The 20741-nt window shown below is 42.2% G+C and overlaps 1 protein-coding gene across 1 annotated transcript in view; it reads right to left on the bottom strand.

The window, feature by feature from the left end:
• Positions 1-10575: 10575 nt before the first annotated feature.
• Positions 10576-20741, bottom strand: part of LOC141107536 (major histocompatibility complex class I-related gene protein-like) — a 51010-nt gene continuing 40844 nt past the window's right edge. The window contains exon 5 of the mRNA XM_073598337.1: positions 10576-11997. Coding sequence (XP_073454438.1) covers positions 11867-11997 — 131 coding nt within the window. The 3' untranslated portion in view covers positions 10576-11866. The remainder of the gene's footprint in view (positions 11998-20741) is intronic.

Below are 20741 nucleotides of genomic sequence, written 5' to 3'. Positions count from 1 at the left end.
CTCTGGGGACAGGGCACCCACCATCTTCCCTGGGGATGGGAACCCCATCTCCCCTGCAGTCAGGGACCCCTTCTCACTTGGGAAAAGGGCCCCCACCATCTTTCCTGGGGATGGGAACCCCTTCTCACTTGAGGACAGGGACCCCCTTCTCACTTGGGGACTGGGACCCCCTTCTCACTCTGGGACAGGGCCCTCATTATCTCCCCTGGGGACAGGGCCCCATCATCTCCCCTGGGGACAGGGCCCCCATCATCTCCCCTGGGGATGGTGACCTCATCTCCCTTGGGGACAGGGCCCCTGTCATCTCCCTTGGGGACAGGGCCCCCATCACCTCCCCCATCTCCCTTGAGGACAGTGCCCCAATCATCTCTTCTGGCTACAGGGACCCCTTCTTCCTTGGGGACAGGGCCCCCACCATCTTCCCTGGGGATGGGGACCTCATCTTTCCTGGGGAAGGGATACCTTCTCATGTGGGGACAGCGACCCCCTTCTCATTTGGAGACAAGGCCCCCATCATCTCCCCTGGGGACAGGGCCCCTATCATCTCCCCTGGCAATGCCAACAGGGACCCCTTCTTCTTGGGGACAGGGCCCCTACCATCTTCCCTGTGGATAGGAACCCCATCTCCCCTGGGGACAGGGACCCCTTCACACTTGAAGACAGGGACCCCTTCTCACTTGGGGACAAGGACCCCTTCTCCCCTGGGGACAGAGACCCCATTATGTCACCTGGCAACAGGGACCCCTTCATCTCCCCTGAGGACAGGGCCCCCATCATCTCCCCTGGCAACTGGGACCCCTTCTTCTCTGGAGGCAGGGCCCCCACAATCTTCCCTGGGAATAGGAAACCCCATCTCCCCTGCGGACAGGGACCCCTTCTTACTTGGGGACAAGGACCCCTTCTTACTTGGGGACAGGAACCCCATCTCACCTTGGGACAGGGACCCCATCTCTGTGCACTGAGAAAGAGTGCCATGACACCAGCACTGAGATAGAGAACACTGACACCAGCACTGAGAGCATGCCAGCATTGACACCAGCGTTGGGATAGAGGTAACTGACTCCAGCATCAAGACAGAGTGCACTAAGAAAGAGTGCCATGACACCAGCACTGAGATAGAGGACACGGAGATAGAGCAACCTGACACCAGCGTGAGATAGAGGACACTGACACCAGCTCCAAGACACACTGTACTGAGATAGAGTGCCCCAACACCGAGAGCACACGGATGCCAGTGTGGAGAAGGTACACTGATGCCAGCATTGAGATAGAGGAAACCCATGATTTTACCCTTTTTGTAAGTATACGCTAGAATGATGCAAAGAACACGGCTCAGTTGTTGGCACAGTGTGGAGATATGCTTGAATAATAAAGTAACGTAGTGCACACCCTACTTTTTAACATACATAGGAACTCGATTACATGTTACTATTGTACAATATGATTAGGTGCAGGCAATGAACTGCATTTGAGACCTGTATATGGGATGTCATTAAAGGAGTTGTAAACCCTCAAGTTTTTTTACCTTAATGCATTCTATGGCTTTATCGCGATGACTGCTGGCCATGCGCGATTCCGGGGCAAAAAAGCCAGAACAGGGATGTGTGTGTAAAGTCCAGTTCTGTGAGGAGAGGAGAGACAGATCGTGAGTTACTACAAGCTAGGGACAACAATCTGTCATCTCTTCTAGTAAGTCCCATCCTCCTACAGTTATAACACACACTAGGGAACACATTTAACCCCTTGATCGCCCCCTAGTGTTAACCTCTTCCCTGCCAGTGACATTTACACAGTAATCAGTGCATTTTTATAGCTTTGAACACTGTATAATTGTCAATGGTCCCAAAAATGTGTCAAAAGTGTCCGATCTGTCCACCATAATGTCGCAGTCCCAATAAAAATCACTGATCACTGCCATTACTAGTAAAAAATAATAATAACAATAAAAATGCCCTAACTCTTTCCCCTATTTTGTAGACATTACAACTTTGCACAAACCAATCAATATACGCTTATTGCGATTTTTATCACCAAAAATATGTAGAAGAATACATATCGGCCTAAACTGAGGAAAAAATGTGCTTTTTTAACCACTTGCCTACCAGGCACGAACACCCCCTTCCTGCCCAAGCCATTTTTTAGCTTTCAGAGTTGTCGCACTTTGAATGACAATTGCACAGTCATACTACACTGTACCCAAACAATTTTTTTTATCATTTTCTTCACACAAATAGAGCTTTCTTTTGCTGGTATGTAATGACTGCTGGGTTTTTTATTTTTTACAAAAAAAAGACCAAAAATTTTGAAAAAAATAGTTTTTTTTTAACTTTTTTTGTCAGTAAATTTTGTAACTACTGTAAGTAATTTTTCACCTTCACTGATGTGCGCTGATGAGGCGGCACTGATGGGCACTGATAGGCTGAACTGGTGGGCATTGATGAGGTGGCACCTATGGGCACTGATGAGGTGGCACTGATGAGGAGGCACTAATATGCCACACTTATGGGCACTGATAGGTGGCACTAATATGTGGCATTGATGAGCACTGATAGGCGGCACTGATGGGCACTGTTAGATGGCACTGATGGGCACTAATAGGCGGCACTGGTGGGCACTGATTGGCGGCAGTGGCGGGCACTGAGAGGCGGCACTGGTGGGCACGGATAGGCGGCATGGATAGGTGGTACAGATGGGCACTGATGGGTGGCACTGATGGGCATTGATGGACACCAGTGATGGGCAATGATGGGCAGCACTAATAGGCGGCACTAACTGCCAGCATTGACTGGCATGGCTAATGGGCACTGATTTGTGGCACTTGTGGGCACTGATTGCTGCCACTGGTGGGCTCTGATCACTGGCATTGGTGGGCACTGTATGCTGGCATTGGTGGGCATGGTATTTTATTTATTTATGGCACTTTATTTATATATTGTAATCAGGGCACTGATGATCAGTGCCCTGATTACTTCCCTAGCTGTCCCCCTGTGAGGAGATGCCGCTGATCGGCTCTCCTCTCCTCGCACTCTGTCAGTGTGAGGCGAGGAGAGCCGATTACCGTCATCTCCTTGTTTACATGTGACCAGCTGTGATTGGACACAGCCGATCACATGGTTTAAGAGCCCCGGACGCCGCTCTTTACACAGATCGGTGACGCACTGTGTCCTAGTAACACGGTGCGGCCATGATCGGCGCAGTGCGCACCCCCGCGGGTGCACAAGAGCGGCCGTTCTGTGCCGCCGTCATATGACGACAGCCCAGAACAAGAGCTGCACCGCCCCGCCGTGACGGTGGGCGGGCGGCAACTGGTTAAGAAAAAATTGGGGATATTTATTATAGCAAAAAGTACACAATATTGTGTTTTTTTTCAAAATTGTCGCTCTTTTTTTGTTTATAGCGCAAAAGATAAAAACCACAGAGATGATCAAATACCACCAAAAGAAAGCTCTATTTGTGGGAAAAAAAAGGACTTCAATTTTGTTTGGATACAGGATCGCACGACCGCGCAATTGTCTGTCAAAACGACGCAGTGCCGTAATGCAAAACATGGCCTGGTCATTGAGCAGCCAAATCTTCCGAGGCTGAAGTGGTTAAAGAGTTACTATGTATTTAATATTGTAGTGTTATTATGTAAGTGTTGTGCAATTTATGCAAATATTTACCAGCATAGGTCTGGGCAATGATGAGTACTGTCACTCTGCTCCCACTAATTGCTGTATGAGAAACAATCATCTGTGCCAAGGTTTGAAAAGGAGAGGGGTTGGGAGGCGCCTACTCTATAGGTACTGACAGATAACGTTAATATAGTGCAGTGTACACACTTACTGGTTCGCAGCCTCAAAATGGGGTGGCGGTGTCCATGAGATGAAAAGATGTTCTGTGATATGCTGGTGCTGGGGTGCAGGCTTCGGTGGCAGTCTCTGAGCTCAGGGGAAGTGATAACCACCCTGGTACGCGCTCGGGGCTCACAGCTCCTTCTAGTGGCCACTTCAATACATACAATACAATACAAAAAAAAAATACCTGTTCTGCCTGAATTCCACTGATCTCCTATCTTCCTGTGCTCTGTGCCTCTGCTGCACTGAAATACCAAGCATTGTTATTGGGGTGGATAAAAAATCAATGATTTAAAAAAAAATGATAATTTTTTATTTCAGTCAGATTTCTTTTATTTAAATATTTTTTTAATCAAATTTATTTTAATAAAATGCTTTTGGAGAAAAAATCTAAAGATAGTTTTCTATTTAAGATATATTGATATAAATAATGAAACTCAAAAAAACTGCGCCCTCCTTGAGTCCACTGCGTTCAAAGAAAAAGGTATATCTCACCCCTGTGTATAAATCAATAAGAACTGTGGAGTATATGAAACTCCGTGAAGTTTTCCAAAGCTGCCACTTTAAATGTGAAAAATGAATAACCTCTATTAATTTTCAAAAAACAGAAAATTAATATAAGCGGCGCTAATGTCAGTGATATAGCATACCCCAGTGTCCAAAATATGTGACCTTTGCACTGTGGTGGTACTGAGTAACAATTATGTGTATCACTCAAAAAGGAATATATATATATATATATATATATATACAACGAATCAATAATGCATCATATGTAGAAACAAAAATTAGTGCAGTCCATCCATAGAAATGTCCATAGAGAGAACACCGTGAAAAAGTGTGCAGATTTCTGAAATGTCCACCAAATCAAAACGTGCCAGTGATTCCTCTCCCTCTGGATTCAACACTCACCGGATGAATATGTCTCACACTCTCGCGTTTTGGCAAATAGGCATGGTAAACTGGACAATCAGGTTAAGGTGAAAAATCCAAGTTCCATCCGTCCCAGTGTCATCTCATTCCATATGCAAATAAAAATGCACAAATAGTGTGATACCGTAAAACACAAAATTTACTGAACTGTGTAAACTTCAATCATTGCACTCACATAACAAACTCTTTAAATCAAGCCAAACCAACACAGCACTCCGAGTTCTCAATCCTCCTATGTGAAACGCCCAGCACCAATGTAAAAAATGTTTGCGGCGGACCCAAGGTAAGCGTAAAAGACAGGCTCTCACCCCCACTCGCTAAAGCTCGTCTGATCGAGCAAGGATCTTCCGCTGACACACGGAGATGAGATGCAGCGTCTCCTCCGTCACACTCTGCTACTGATGGATGCCGTACAGCCACACCCCAACATGTTTCGTCATACCTGACTTATTCATGGGATTGGCTGTACGGTGCGGCACCTCCTACTCTTATACCCTACACATCTAGCCCGGTTAAAGGTTACACTGCACTTCCGCTGCACCAGGTGTCCCCGCGGCCGCAATACATCCGCACTGAGCCGATCACATACCCCAGGAGGCGCTTACATTTAAAAACACCTTCAAATGTTCCATTAACAGTGAAGTATATCGGAAGGCATTACATAAATTAAAATGATTCATAAACTACATATATTATATGATAACTATGTACCATATAATAAACAGTATGTCTCTCACATACACATTGATATTCTATAAAAACCATAAAATACTTATAAAAATATGTGTAACAATATGTTTCATTTCTTTAATCTGAAACTGCAGATTTACTAGATAGCCACCGATCTGTCCAATTAGTCAGAAAATTTCCTTAATCCATACACAATACTAATGAGAGATAATTGAGCACGTGTAAGTATCATGTAACCAATACATGTATGCATATCAAATTGGCTTATGATATTCAAGTTTTGCAACAAGGTGCTCATCCTATACCCAAATAAGTAAGCCATATAAGGCCCCCTAGTGGTGAAGGCTACAGTTACATCAATTTGGACATGGTGTCAGTGCAGCGCGGGATGTCTGAAATTAATCCATACAAATACCGGCCAAATACAATGGGATAGCCCACACACTTAGATCTAAAACGTGTCAGTGAATATGTTGTCAAAGATATAGCACAGTGCTTGAAATTATGTAGCTCAAGCAGGAAAACCTCTTTTAATCAGCTGGTGAGAAATGATATAGTCAAAAGTCATTAATAAAGCAATTCAAATCTACTTCAATATTGAGGCCCCTGGGAACAAGACATTTCAAACGAAATATCCATAGGGTCTCCCTCTGTGAGAGGTCCCGTACCCTGTTTGACCCTCTCCATGATGGATGCACACAGTCTATCCCACAAAATTGTACTAGAGAGGGATCTTGATTATGTTTCTCTTTGAAATGTAGCGATACGCTATGATATTTAAAGCCATTTTTAATATTAGTGAGATGTTCAGATATTCGAATTTTAAGTAATCTTTTCGTCCTTCCTACATACAATAATCTGCATGGACACCATAATAGGTAGACAACATGCGAGGAATTGCATGAGATGAACTCCTTTATCTCAAGGCTGCTTTTCTGTTTTTTGCAAATTAATAGAGGTTATTCAAGATATAATGATAATTTAATTTATTCAGCATGAAATGGAGTGTAGTTATGTAGCATGAGGCTGTATATTCTGCAATATTTACATTTTTGGTAAACTCATTCAATGAATCCAAGCTCTGCAAGCTGAGATAACATGCACCGCATTGATGCATTTACACAATTTCACAGTAACCATGAGATAAAACCAAGTTCAGGAATATTCCTTAATCCCATTGTTTTGCAAATCTATGTACACTAAAAACTGTATGATTGAATCTGTTTTGGTATCGCTGTTTGAGGCCTGGTTCACATCTATGCATTTTTTTGTGCATTTTCAGTTTTGCAGAAACACACTACAGTCCATTTAACATGGTTTCCTATAGGTCATGTTCACACATCTGTGCATTTTATGGAAAGAGCCAGGGACTCTTTTCTGGTTTTGGTTCCATAGACTTCAATGGATCAAAAATCTGTATTGAAAAACGCAAAATGCACCTGGAATATGCAAACTGCAACCTGCATAGGTGTTAACCAGGCCTTACTAACCTGACAGCTTATTATTCTAAATAGGAAATCTTCATTTTGTTTGCAAATATTAACCACTTGCTTACTGGGCACTTAAACCCCCTTCATGCCCTGACCAATTTTCAGCTTTCAATTGCGCAGTCATGCTACACTGTACCTGTCACGGAACGTCCCACACCCCGCTTGAGTGCTTCCGTCAGTGTACCACTTCCTTGTAGTCTGGATACAGATATCAGATATTCCAACCTCTCTGAGCACAAAACAAGGCGACATTTGCTTGTTGCTAACATGGACTGGCTCTTTTTTTGAGATCTCACACAAATATATACACAGCAGAATGACTAAAACCTGACCTAATTAACATGAGCTAATTAACTAATCCTTTTACCCAGACTAAGTGACTACGTCTCCTAGCTCATTGACTATTCAACATACATTACCATAAACATCAACACAGGGTTATTTAGAACAAACAACAATGAGTTGAATACCCTTAGAACCTGTGGTAAGCCAGACTAAACTCATTTACATTAAACACATTATAGCTGACATCAGACAGGTGAGTGGAGTTGATGACATTAGCATCTTCTCACAGTATGAGTCCCAACAGTATGAATCAGTCTTATCAGCAGGGGGCTGCTGGCGGAATCCCCCCTCCCTCTACAGGGACACACATCCCAAATGACCACAACAGAAGAGTCCACAACAGAATCAAACAACATACAATATATACATATATACACGACTGAGTCCGATTAGTACAGTTCAGACTGGATTTCTAATTCACCTCACAAAGAGTATTGTTCCCTTGAAAATCCAGGGCCCATAATCAAAAGGCAAGAGGCTTGCATTCAGTCCTCTCCAACAGCCTCTGTCCCGGCTAGGTCTGTCACAGTACCCAAATGAAATTTTTTTTTTTCTTCACACAAATAGAGCTTTCTTTTTGTGGTATTTAATCACTGCTGGGATTTTTATTTTTTGCTGAATAAAGCAAAAAAAAGACCGAAAATTTAGAAAAAAAAAAAAAAACTGTTTCATGCCGAGTGTTCTGCATTCACTGCCCCAAGAGTCACCTACCAGTGCCCACCACTGCCACCCATCGATGCCCACCAATGCTGCCAATAAATGCCCATCAGTGTCTTTCGGCTCTAAAACTGAGTCTCTGCGTTATTCGTCGGGAGCCTTGTCACTCCAGCTAGCCTGTTCTCCAGACGCATGCCTAGTGTGTGAAGCAGAGGTGCTGGTCCAGAGATTTGGGGTGTCCATTCTAGAAGTGTCAGCGGGTATCCGGGGTCACCTCTACTTCTCCTGGAACAGTGCAAACATGCCGAGAGTTCTGCATTCACTGCCTGCACCTCGATTGATCCCCATCTGAGTTCCAGTTTTACCCTCTTACGTGGGAATTCCAGGGTCCACCACCGGAGTTCCATGTCCTGGCATTCTTAGCGTAATTGACCCACTGCCGCTGGCATGTGAGTCCACTATGTCCGGTAAGAGTATTTACCCCTCACCCCTGGTGGAGGACACACCATCCCTGCTGTTCTGTGTGCTGTCATAGCTGTTCCATCTTACTTCTGAATACACTTTCTGCATCAAGGGTGGACTGTTTTCGTGTTTTTTGGCCACGAATCCCCTTTTGAACTCACTTTATTATACAGTGACCTACATTTATCACTGGTTTCGACCATTGGAATTCACACTTTTGTTTTTAACGCCTTATATTTATTATCATCATATGTTTTATATCACTGTATGACATATTGCATTTTTATATGTTTATATCACTGTATGACATATAGCACCTTCAGATGTTTCATTGTCACTTCTAGCGCAACATTTAGTTTCACAATGTGATTTTATCTACAGCTTAAGTCCTCGAACAGCCATTCCCTAAAGTCCTGATGAAGGGGGCTGAGTGAGGCCCCCAAAATATGCTAGCTTTTGTGTTTGCTACATGTTGGGAACAAAACCTCCTGTTTGGATCTTAACATTTCAGTGTGGCACTACATTCCTTTGATCCAACCAATATACACATTTCCAGAGGCTTCTGTGAAGGTTCAACAGTATAGGGAAACAGCCCACACATCACCCAGTTGTCCCATCAAGATAATATTAGTAGAGTTAAACCAGTTTTCTTCCAACTGTGTGCCGCGGGAGAATTGCAGGTATGCCATGGGCAGGACCGGCGCTCACGCACTGCTGCCTAGGAAGGGTGCAGGCCAGCCCAGATGGATGGATCATTCATGTTCATGGCTCCACCAGAATAGTGCCGACTGTCTGTCACTCTTGTATTGGTTGATGTTTGCCGCCACCAGACCCCGCCAATCCGAATCACGAATACGATTAGGCTGCTGCCTGGCTGCCAGCAGTGTGCCAGGACAGATGCTGTGCCAGGTGCTTCCAGCCAATGAGGTGCTGAGCATGGCATGCCTCAACGTGATGTCATTCCCTCCTTTCACCCCACACACAACAGACCAGAGGAGCCCGCAGTCCCTGGCTGACCCACACGGTGTGGAGCTGAGAAGGTAAGACGAGAGAAGAGATGGGGACGGACGGACTAGTGTGTGATTATATCAGCAGTAAATATAAGCAGCAGTCTTGTGTGATCCCCATTCCCCAATATTATATAAGCAGGAAAATATAATATATACAAAAGCAGCAGTCTTGTGTGATCCCCAATATTTTGTATCAGTGATATTTAATATTGGGCAACACACAAGACTGCTGCTTTGTATATATTATATTTACTGCTGACCACAAAAATTGTTAAATCTTTTCAGGTGTGCTGCGAAAATTTTTAGATCTTTTTGGTGCGCTGCAAGACAAAAAAGTTTGAGAAACACTGAGTTAACTGTTAAACTGCAATATATCACGGTTGTGTTATTGGTTAGTTACACTTTAACAAGAACTTGTATATTTTAAAAGCTGGTTGGCGCACCAACAATTTTAGGTTAATTTTGCTTCTCTGACACCAAGATGGGACTTATTTTATCACAATGACCCAAAGGTGGGGCTTATGTTATCACACCGACATCTAGGTTAGGTCTTAATTGATCACACTGACACCAACAATGGGACTTATTTTATCAAAGTGACACAAACAATGGGACTTTTATTATCACATCGACCCAATGATTGGGGTTAGGATATCATACTGACACCAGCAATAGAGCTTAAAGTGTATGTAAGCCTTCACCTTGTAAAACAACCCATTACGTTTAAAATAGAAACGAAAGGCAAAACATTTGTGTATAGAAATAAAAAACATTATAATCACTTTTTCCCCCTTTTTTATAAGCGATCCCCTTCTCTCAGTTCTCAGCTGTTCTCAGATGTTCTCAGCTGCATAAGAGCTGGGAGAGGAGAAACAGCAGTACACTGAACTTCCCAGGCAATGGCTGTGCAGTATAGGGGGAGTTCAGGACAAGTCTGGTAATTGGAGGAGAGCAGGCTGAGTTCCCACCACAGCTAGTGTCCTCTGCCCTTTTTACATAACCACCATAGCATTGCCCCCTTTACATCACCCCCCACAACACTGCCCCCTTTACATAACAGTACGGTCCCCCTTCACATCTCCCCCCACAGCGCTGCCCTTCCTCACATCACCCCCCACAGCACCGCCCCACTTTACATTATCCTCCACAGCACTGCTCCCCTTCATATCAACCCCACACCACCCACACAACACTACCCCCCACTTTGCATCACCTCCCCACAGCACTGCTCCCCTTCACATTACCCCTGTCCTTCACATCCATGTCCTCTGCCCCCCTTCACTCTCCTACCTTAAACAGAGCGGAGAGCAGGGGGCAGGAATATTGCAGACTGAGGGCGGGAGATACAGCAGTACTGGACAAAGGACAGGAGAGGGAGCTGCAGAGGGTAAACTTTTCATATTAACCAGCTGGTGACTGGTTGCTAGGCTCACCCTGCATCCTAGAAAGCAATCACCTGCTGGTAAACCTGAAAAGTTATCCTTGTCAGCTCCCACCTTCCGTGCAGAACTTTTTTGCCTCCCACTGTCCGCTTGCTGTGATAATGACAGAGGTGGAGGCGTGAGGGAAAAAAGCAGCTCCTAAATGGCACAATAGCAGGTCTGGATGGGACAGTGGCTCGGTCTGGATCCAGGCTGTGGTCCACAATTTTGCAATGCCTGATGTATACAAGCACAATTATACATAAGGTCATGTTTCATATATTCATGCCCTAATCAGAAACTATTACAATAGAAAGGTAGTATTCATACTGTAATGTATATTCCTTATAAATACTGTATTTTACATACTCTCAACAGTCTTATGGCTTACTTGTCTTTAACTTGATTGATGTAAAGCTGTGTACTTTCTAGACATAGCAAAAATAATGTATATTTTGACATAGACTCAATATAGTCTGCTTTAACTTTCACAAAGTACCGTAAGTTTATGATATGACTCGTCTTCTAAAAGGGAGACCAGATAGACCTTTTGGCAAAAATGGACTGTAGTTACAGCTACAAGAAGGAGGAAGCTGTGATCCAAACACTTTAATATTGTGGGCTTTGATGGCCAAGTTGAAAAGTCCAAATTCTTGGTGGGTGGGTAACTATGACATGGGATCTGCAGCTGGCAAGGGGGGCTTGCAACAGATACTGTATTGAAATACAAATAGAGGTATGTGCAGGTATGGATGAAACATACGTGGTATATGTAGCTAGTGAGAACTATTCTTCTAATTATGAACCACATGAATACTGCAAGATGGAAAAAAGCAGCTATCACAATGGTAGTGGAACATAATTGATTGAAGCTTAGAAAACATTAATTTGGCCTGTAGTGACTATGATGTCAATGATCTGTTGGAGAAAAAAAGCCTTGTAGAGCAAATTTGGAATCTTCTGCTCTGTCCCATTCTGATATATAATCCAACACATCAGTGGTTCTGTGCCAACATGACTTCTCACTGTATTCTACTTCTTCCTATAGATACAGATCCAAATACTACGAGAACCACCAGAAGGATGACAGCCAGACATGTGGCAATGATGACTCCATTGGAAAGGCCTCTGATCAATGGTTCCAGGATCTCCTCTACACAAAGAAAACAAAGAAAATCATAACTATTTTTCTTTTTTTTTTTAAGGTTTACCATTTTAAACCAGAGAAGGAAATCATTTACTTTTCACTGTTGAAGAAAGGTAATAATGAAGATAAACAAAAAAAAAACAGAAAAATCACCACGCTACCATAGAGAAACCCCCCAAGCTAAGCAGCAGTTCAACCGTGAAATATTCACAATAAACAGAAAAATACCAAAAAAAAACGGCGCTATATACATCAATGTAAAAAAAAATTAACAGACGACGTCAGTGACAGACGAAACGTACGTCAGGAGGGTGACACTCTGACGTCATCGCAACTCACCACGAACGGGCGCTCGCTTGCCGGCCGGCATTTGCTCTCTTTACTACTGCCATTCTGTAAGTGTTTTATCATATTTTAAATAAACCTTTTTATCGGATTTACTCTATGGCTGCCCTTCTTCCATTCCTATGTCCTTAACTTGGGTTGCTGACTGGTCAGAGCCACGCTATATGGAGAGAGATCATAGACAGCACACCGGGGTCTAGTCCATATGCTCACCATATACAGGGGTATCCAGAGGATTGTCTCCATTGCCTTGCAGCCCTACCCGGAAGTTGTCCTAGTTGTGCCTATTTGCGCTTCCCATCTGGTAAGCGCATTTGATTGTTGGTGGAAGTTCACTTTGCAGGGTGTACTTGCTTTCCATATTTCACTGGGATCTTACGGAGAAATATCAAGGGACTCTTTTTGCTTTTTATCATATGTATGAACTTTGCCATTAATTTAAAACACTGATTTGATATCATTATCACATATGTGTGTGCATATTGCATTTTCCAAATTTTTACATTTATATATTTAGGGCATCATAATAATTGAATTTTATTATAAATTTAAAACACTGATTTGATATTATTGTCATTTATATGTATATTTATTGCATATAGCATTATTATTATTTTTTTCACATTTATGTATATAGCACAGTTTTTTTTGGTATTTTTCTATAATAATGAAGATAACCCTATGCTGATTTCACATGTTGGTGTATTTCAGCAGTTTTATTTAAAGTGGTTCTAAAGGCCTAAAAGCTTTTTACCGTCATGCATTCAATGCATGAAGGTAAATAACTTTCAGCGTGCAGTCCCCTAATACTCACCTGATCCTGATCCAGCTATGTGCACAAGAGCAGAAGCTCTCCTGGGTCTCTGCCTCCTCATTGGCTGAGACAGAGTAGTGGGACCCATTGGTTCCCATTGCTGTCAATCACAGCCAGTGAGGAGGGAGCAGGGGGCGGGGCTGAGCTGCTCTCTGTGTGTCTTATAGACAAACAAAAACGGCTTGGGAGCGAGTACGCTTGAGTGCCCCCAGACAGGGGGGAGGGAACAGGAGCACCAGGGGGGACCTGAGAATAGAAGGTGCAAGAGAAGTGCAAAACCACTGCAACAGAGCAGGCAAATATAACATGTTTGTTATTTATTTTTATTTTTTAATTTAAACCTTTACAAGCACTTTAATCATCAAATACTGTGAATAGGGCAAGGCATTAGAGGGTATTGTGTATTATTTAACTTTTTGATTAGGTGCACTTAAAGAGTAACTACACTTTTGTTGGGAAAAATATATTGCCCTCTAGGTGATTAATGTACATTGCAGACATTTTTACTTTGTTGCAGATTCCTACCTTTTGTTATTCTGAAGAAATAGCTGTTTGTTTTTCTGTGTCCATGTGCTAAGTGAATCTAATGTGATTTTATAATTATCAATTAGCTGCTGCACTTGCAGAGTTGTAATGAAAAAAAAGTGACAGTGTCTGCATCCCTTTAGATTTAATTTCCTATTGGGAGTATCTCACTCAAAGTGACATTTTTGTTGCAGGGGATGCCCAAAAACTGACTTGTATCTTAGTGCAGACTTCTTGGAAAATAAGTGAGCCAATCACACAAGCAGGAAACTACATTTCTGGGGGCGTTCTGTGCACCATCTGTGTACAGAGTGCCTCCAGGTTGCCATATTGAATTGCATTTTACAGAAAATGACAGCACTGCAGATTAAAAAGGAAAGGTAATTTTTAATAACATTCAAATAAAAAATGACTTGTGCCGCAATTGTATACACTATATTATTTTTTTTATTTGCTCCTTTTTTCCCTACAAAAGTGCAATTACCTTTTACCCTTTACATGTCAAGTTTGGATGGACAAGTCCTGTAAAATATAAATTCATCTTTGCTTTTGAAATGTTCAACTTTGTGAGTGGGATAAATGTTTTTACTTTTTTCAGTGTGTGAGGTCTGCACTATTGTGTTTTTGCTGCCTTAGGCTGACCAAACAAATTCCCCCATCCACACAATCAAGGTGGATGAAGGAATCCTCCCCGATGTGTTATTGTACTCTGATGGGGGGACTCCTTCGCTGTCAGAAGACACTGATCAGTGCTGCGGAACTGATCGAATTACATTTTTTTAACATTCCTCTTCGAGAGAAGCTGATCGTTAGATCAACGTCTCTTGAGCGGGAACAACCATAGATGGATTGAACTTTGGCTCATCCTAGCTAAACTCGGCAACTTTCAATACATCTAGTAGAATTTCATGCGAAAATTTCTAGGAAAAATCATACATAAATTTGTACAAAAATTCTCAGTACGTTTGCCGGCTTGACAAATGTCATTTGAAAGTAGTTAATTTTTTTTGCTTTTAACATTTTATTTTGGAATTAATTTAATTTGCCAAATAAATATCACCTACGCTTTTAGAAATTTGTCCTTTCTATAAAAATGTTCCATCCAGCTCCTTTAAATTTTCTTGTCACTGCTGTCAAAATGAGTGTCAAGTTGATCCTGCTAACGATTAGAAAATTGAACAAAAGTTCAATACCGCTTCCATACCGCCGTATGTATATATATATATATGACCTGGTACTAAGGCGGTTATACCGGGATCATAGTTGAGGCTGGAACCATGATCCCGGTATCATTTTCTTACATCGTGTGATTCTCTTTTAGGTAAAAGAAATCCTAGTGGCTATAAAGCTGCTAGATTACTTTTACAGACTGCGGGAGTGGGTCCCACCCCCCTCCTGCTGCTGCCACCGCCGCCTTTACTGGGTTCTACCATCCAATCAGGAAGCCCAGTAAGGATGCGACCGATGGCATCGGCTCCCCCGGACACAGTGAGAGGAACTGATGTTGTTTTTCCCAATGTGTGAATTTAGCAGCGAGAATGCCATCACTTCTGGTTTCAATTTGTTTGTCTACAAGCAGTTGTTCTGTCAAAAGAGCCAACTCGACAAAATCTCCAATTACGTCACTTCCGGTGACTCTACAGGAGCAGTAATTACAGATTTTGATGACTTGGCTGTTTTCACAGAACACCGGCAGCATATACACTACGCCACATTATGAGCTGAGTGTTTTCACAGAACAGCAGCTAAGGAGTAAAAAAGTTTTTGCCGCCTTGGAGGCGGCCATGTTGTTGGTTACCAGCAGGCTGACTAACAATGTCCATTATTTATATCTTGTACCGTAGTATATACGCTGCCGGTGTTCTGTGAAAACAGCCAAGTCGTCAAGATCTGCAATTACAGCTGCTAGAGAGTCACCGGAAGTGACTTGGTTGGAAATTTTGACGAGTTGGCTCTTTTGACAGAACACAGGCTTGTGAAGCAACAGATCAAACTAATCTCAGTTTGATCGGACGCATTGGAGGTCATAGGAGAAACTTAGGGTCGTTGTTCATCCCTTGTGAAAGCAATAAAAATGTACAAAAATATAAATATTTATTTACAAAAATCAGTGCAGAATAATATCAAAATATAACTGGTGACAAACATAGAATATGGATCAACATTTCAATAATATGGATGATACAGATGATGAGAAAATAACCACAGGGTGTTGTTTCAAAAATACCAAGGTAACAAAACTAAGTAACTCCTTGAAAGTAATTAATTGCTTATCAGTGGCTCAGCAGGATGTGTAAACAAAAAGATGCTGATATTGATACGTGACCTCTCTCAGTCAACAGATATTGCAATCCCAAATTTACTTTAACCGCACATGGACAAACTTGTTATACCATGCACAGAATGGCAACCCTACGACGTGACCCGCTTCATGATCGAGTGCGATGCCTGCAAGGACTGGTTCCACGGCAGTGCTGCATACTATCACCATACCGGCTTCTGGAGGTTTCCTCTTGCATTACTGGATTTTTTCTTGCTGGACAAGAGCTCCACACACTGCGATTGAGGATCGTTCAAACAGTCTGGGAGGTTTGCAACATCCCTTAGGGATACATGCGTTTTTGACCTTCTGTGGCAGGGAAGTCCATCCATTCTGGTAAGCGTATCTGGGCTTATTTGGTGAAGGATAATGTCACTTTACATCAGAAGGACTTTTCCCCCTTTTTCCACACAAGGGATTCTGCCATTCCTTCTGTCCAGTGATTGGAGTTTCCACCTTGATTGGACTATTTTCTTTTTTCTTTAATTTCGTTTTTTGCGCTGCACTTACCTCTGCTTTTATCATAAATATAACAGCGTGGCCTGTTCTATGGCAGCATCTGTCCGACTTTTTTTCTCTTCATAAAATATATAGCTTTAAGAAAGTTTTGCACGATGGCAATTCATTTTTCCTCCAAATACCTTTGAGAGTGAGGTAATTGGTATTAAAAACACAATGGTTATTCTCATGTAGATTCACTCTCATTAATAGTACTTTAAACATGTACATATTAATAATATCTCTCTCTCTCTCTCTCTCTCTATATATATATTAAGTAGGCATATAAATGCTCCATATAATGTAATAATAATACAATAGAAATTTTTGCTAATATAAGTACTTGCAATTAATAATACTTGTTCATAAGATAACTTTTAAATAAACCCTATTCTTTTATTTTCCAGTACATTTTTTTAAGTCTCTATTCATTGTTCTAGTTGAGACATGAGTCATCAATCTCATTACACACATTCTGGCACCATGGCCAGTCCTTATCTTGTTTTTGTTGTCTAGGACCCTCACAATTTACAGCCTGGGATAAGGCTCTTAAAATCTTCTGTAAAAATCTCTGTCCAAAAGCAATGAACTTGTATTCACCTTCTAACAGATATACAAGATGGTTTCCAAGATACCCATGAAACCATATATAAAATATGTATAGGCCTTATAAATTAATTGTTTTTAACCTCAATAGTTCTGACAATGTAACAGTGTCCATTGTCATCTTCACTTCTATGTCGTATCATACCTTTCCTTCGGTTATTTGTCATCACATGTACACATGATGTTGTTTCAGGTGGATCCCAGTGTTACATGCAAGGTGGGCAAGGTGCGTTTGTGTGCAATTCATCACGGGTATAGATAGCCAGTGGTCACATATCAGGATCTGTCATGTCTATGGCTCCATATGGGCTGAGGTTTTGTTTTAAAGCGATTGTTGGGTCACAATCTTCTCGCCCATATATCATATGTCATATGCTGCATGTTTGTTTCAGTACATTCTTATTTTCTACTCACTACAGTCCGTGGGAATGTTTAGCCCTGAGTGTTTGTTTCTAATTACCTGTCCTTGAGTCACAGGTTGCTCGGGCTCGCTTATCGCATACCCTTGGGGATTGTTTCTGTCACTAGGTTCAGACTCATGCGCTGTTGTTTGTCATATTGTTGCACCCACATCAATATACTTAGGCACATAGGGGGTTATTGTTTTTAAGTACGGGTTGGTTGTTCTTATTTTCTCTGGTTGTCTTTTTCCCATAGATCTTGACATGTTGCATATTTTGGGAAAGCGATGAATTCGCATTTATCCCTCTAACTCCGCTTAGGGGTTTAGAGCACGGCAGAACCCCATCATTAGGGAATTGGAGTATACCTAGGCCTGAAAGCAGAGCTTCTTCACAGGGGCATTCTTTTTCCGGCCATAGCCAGGAAGGCAGAACTGTTCAGATTATTGTTCCCTAGTACATCCCAACCACTCCCATCCACCAGCGCAGAAACATGTTTCTGCTCATACTTCTCTGACGCAAATACGTGCTAAATACTCTCTCCACGTCCATGTCACAGTTGCAAGACAGGATGGAGGAGATCAAGGCCAACTCAGTTAGAGCGCAGTGTCAGGTGAACCCCTAGGCCCTGCTCTTCCCAGCGCTCCTGTAGGTAATGTCAGCATTTCTTACCTGTGGCAGTTCCTTCTCCGTTTTACCTTCTATGTCCCTGCTAATATCAAGAAAGACATTCTGGAGGGAAAAGATATTAACCTAGCCTCCCTTCTTATAGCATCTCAGGACATCACGGAGAACAAATCTTAAGCTTGTGGGAAGGTTTCGGTGGTGCTCAAAGTGAAGGACCTCAGGCTTAACCGCAAACTTGGCGTGGCAGAATTTGTGCTGGTGTTTGGTATTTTCAGAGGACATCATCTGTTTGGTCAGTTCAGGCAGGAGGAAGAAATTAGACCTGTATTTACACAAGGTGGTGGACTTGGCACATAAGTATGGGTTTTTTTTTTATAACTATCACCGGTCCTTTGCAGCAAAGATAGCAGCCACTTGGGCGCAGTTCCAAGTGGTGACGTGTTGGAGCAATATTGACATGGAGCTATTCTGCAGGCACTTCGCCAACCAGAAATCCCCAGTATGTGCTAGTTGTCAGTCATCAGCGCATACCTCAGCTTGGTGTTTCAGTTTTGATCCAGCTAGTAATTTGGTCCGTTTGTTTCACCTCCATTCTGTATGTGGAGGGTCAGCCCCATTGATGTGGTCTGTGGCAAATTTTCAATTCCCTCATTCCTTCAGAGGAATTCTCACTAAAGTACTCATCCATGGATTTGGCTATCCAGCTCATTCTCCATTTAGACAGGGATACTTGGTTATCCAAAGTGGATATTGCCGATGCTTTGAAGCTACTTCAGATCAAACCTGCACTCAGGCAATGACATGGCATTAAATGGCGAGAACATTATTATTTTGCCACCAGGTTAACCTTTGTGTCAAAAAACAGTCCTTGCTTGTTTGACATCTTTGCCCAAGCACTCCATTGGATCTTGGGTAACTGCAAAGGTTGTCAGGGGATAGTTCATTATCTAGATGACTTCCTGCTGTTAGAAGATCCTGTTCATCCGCCCAGGGATCTGCAGTCTCTTACAGGCCTGTTTTCAGATTTAAATGTCCCATTGGCTGCCCATAAAGTGGAAGGTCCGGCCAACGTCATCAATTTTTGGGCATCACTCTTGACTCTAATTTCATGATTGCGAGTCTGCCCAGGGAGAAACTGGTCAGGATATGTCAGACTATTCATCTTTTTGTCCAGTCCTCTGTCTGTTCCACAAATGACTTAGTCCCTTCTGGGGATGCTGAATCATGCCATGAGAATTATTCTACAGGATAGATCTTTTGTTTCCAGGTTTCTGGCCCTCCTACCCCTGCATCAGGCCTCTGACTCGGTCGTCAGGTTACAAGCAGATGCACGAGCCGACCTAATTATGTGGGACCAGTTCCTGTGTGACTGGAATGGCTTTTCCATGCTCATTCCACAATCAGCGAGCAGGTCTCCCAGAGTGTTTTCAGACGCCGCTGCCTCATTTGGTTTTGCGTCCATTTTTTCCCCCAGATGTATTTTGTCTGACAACTTTGCTCATACTTCTGCATTGTCCGAAATTTACCAAATACTGGCAGCAGCACTCACATGGGGATCAGTTTTGTCAGGAAACTCAGTGATTTTCTTTACGGATAATCTGGCAACAGCCAACATTATTAATAAAGGCAGATCGGGTCCCTTCTCATCATGTCCTTCATGTGCAGGCTGACATGGCTAGGCCTGATGTACAAGTTTTGTTTCCTGGAAGAATTCATTGGTGGTATCACAATGGCGCAGCCAAGGTATTATCTCGACTCTTTTTACATTTGACAGAATAGTCAGACTTGGCTTAGGAAGCTAGTGGTTAAAATGAAGAATTTTGAACTAAATTCCACTGGTGTTACCCAGTATAAGAGAAAGTGACTTTAGAGGTGTACCCATTAAGCACTCTGGAATAAGATGGCAGACTGTAGAGTAAGCCTCTCGTGTGTCTGTGAGATCTTAGGAACATCCGGTAAATGAGACTGTCCTCATGAGAGGAATAAATGCCTGGTATTTTCCCAGAAAAGTCAAGGTTTAGGAGTTTTTGGCTATATCACATGTGTTGGAACATTTGAAATCAGTTGTTCTAAGCGAAGAAGTGATATAATGATATGTGCTCTGGACCTTGGAGCTCCACCATGCTACAAGTGCATGAATTTCTGTCCGATTTTTGCAGAATGAAAATCACATTCACAGTTAGAATTTTGTTAAGTCAATAAAAAAATTATATGCTGCTCCCTTGAATTTTCTTTTTACTACAGTCAAAAATAATGGTTTTATTTCACTATCCATAAGGAAATCAAATTAATGTTCCAAAAATTAAAATGTTCAAATGAAATTTTACAAGTGTATGGCCAGCTTTAGGTACTGAGATTCATTGATTTAGATACCATGTAGTTAGGACTTAATGTAAACAAAATAGAAAAACTAACTGATTGCAGTGTTTATTTTAAAAGGCTTCTGTGATCTTTACCTTTTGTGACTTGAACTATCCAATTTGTCTCCAGAACCATTTTTTATATTTTTGCATACATGTAAAAATCTTAATTTTTGGCAATAAAATTACTTAAAACCCCAGAACATTATATATTTTCTGAAATCAGATGCCCTGTAGAATAAAAAAGTGATGGT

This window comes from Aquarana catesbeiana, linkage group LG09 (assembly GCF_042186555.1).
Source record: "Aquarana catesbeiana isolate 2022-GZ linkage group LG09, ASM4218655v1, whole genome shotgun sequence".
Classification (NCBI taxonomy): domain Eukaryota; kingdom Metazoa; phylum Chordata; class Amphibia; order Anura; family Ranidae; genus Aquarana; species Aquarana catesbeiana.
Note: the sequence above shows the minus strand (reverse complement) of the source record. Positions and strands in the feature narration are given on the sequence as shown.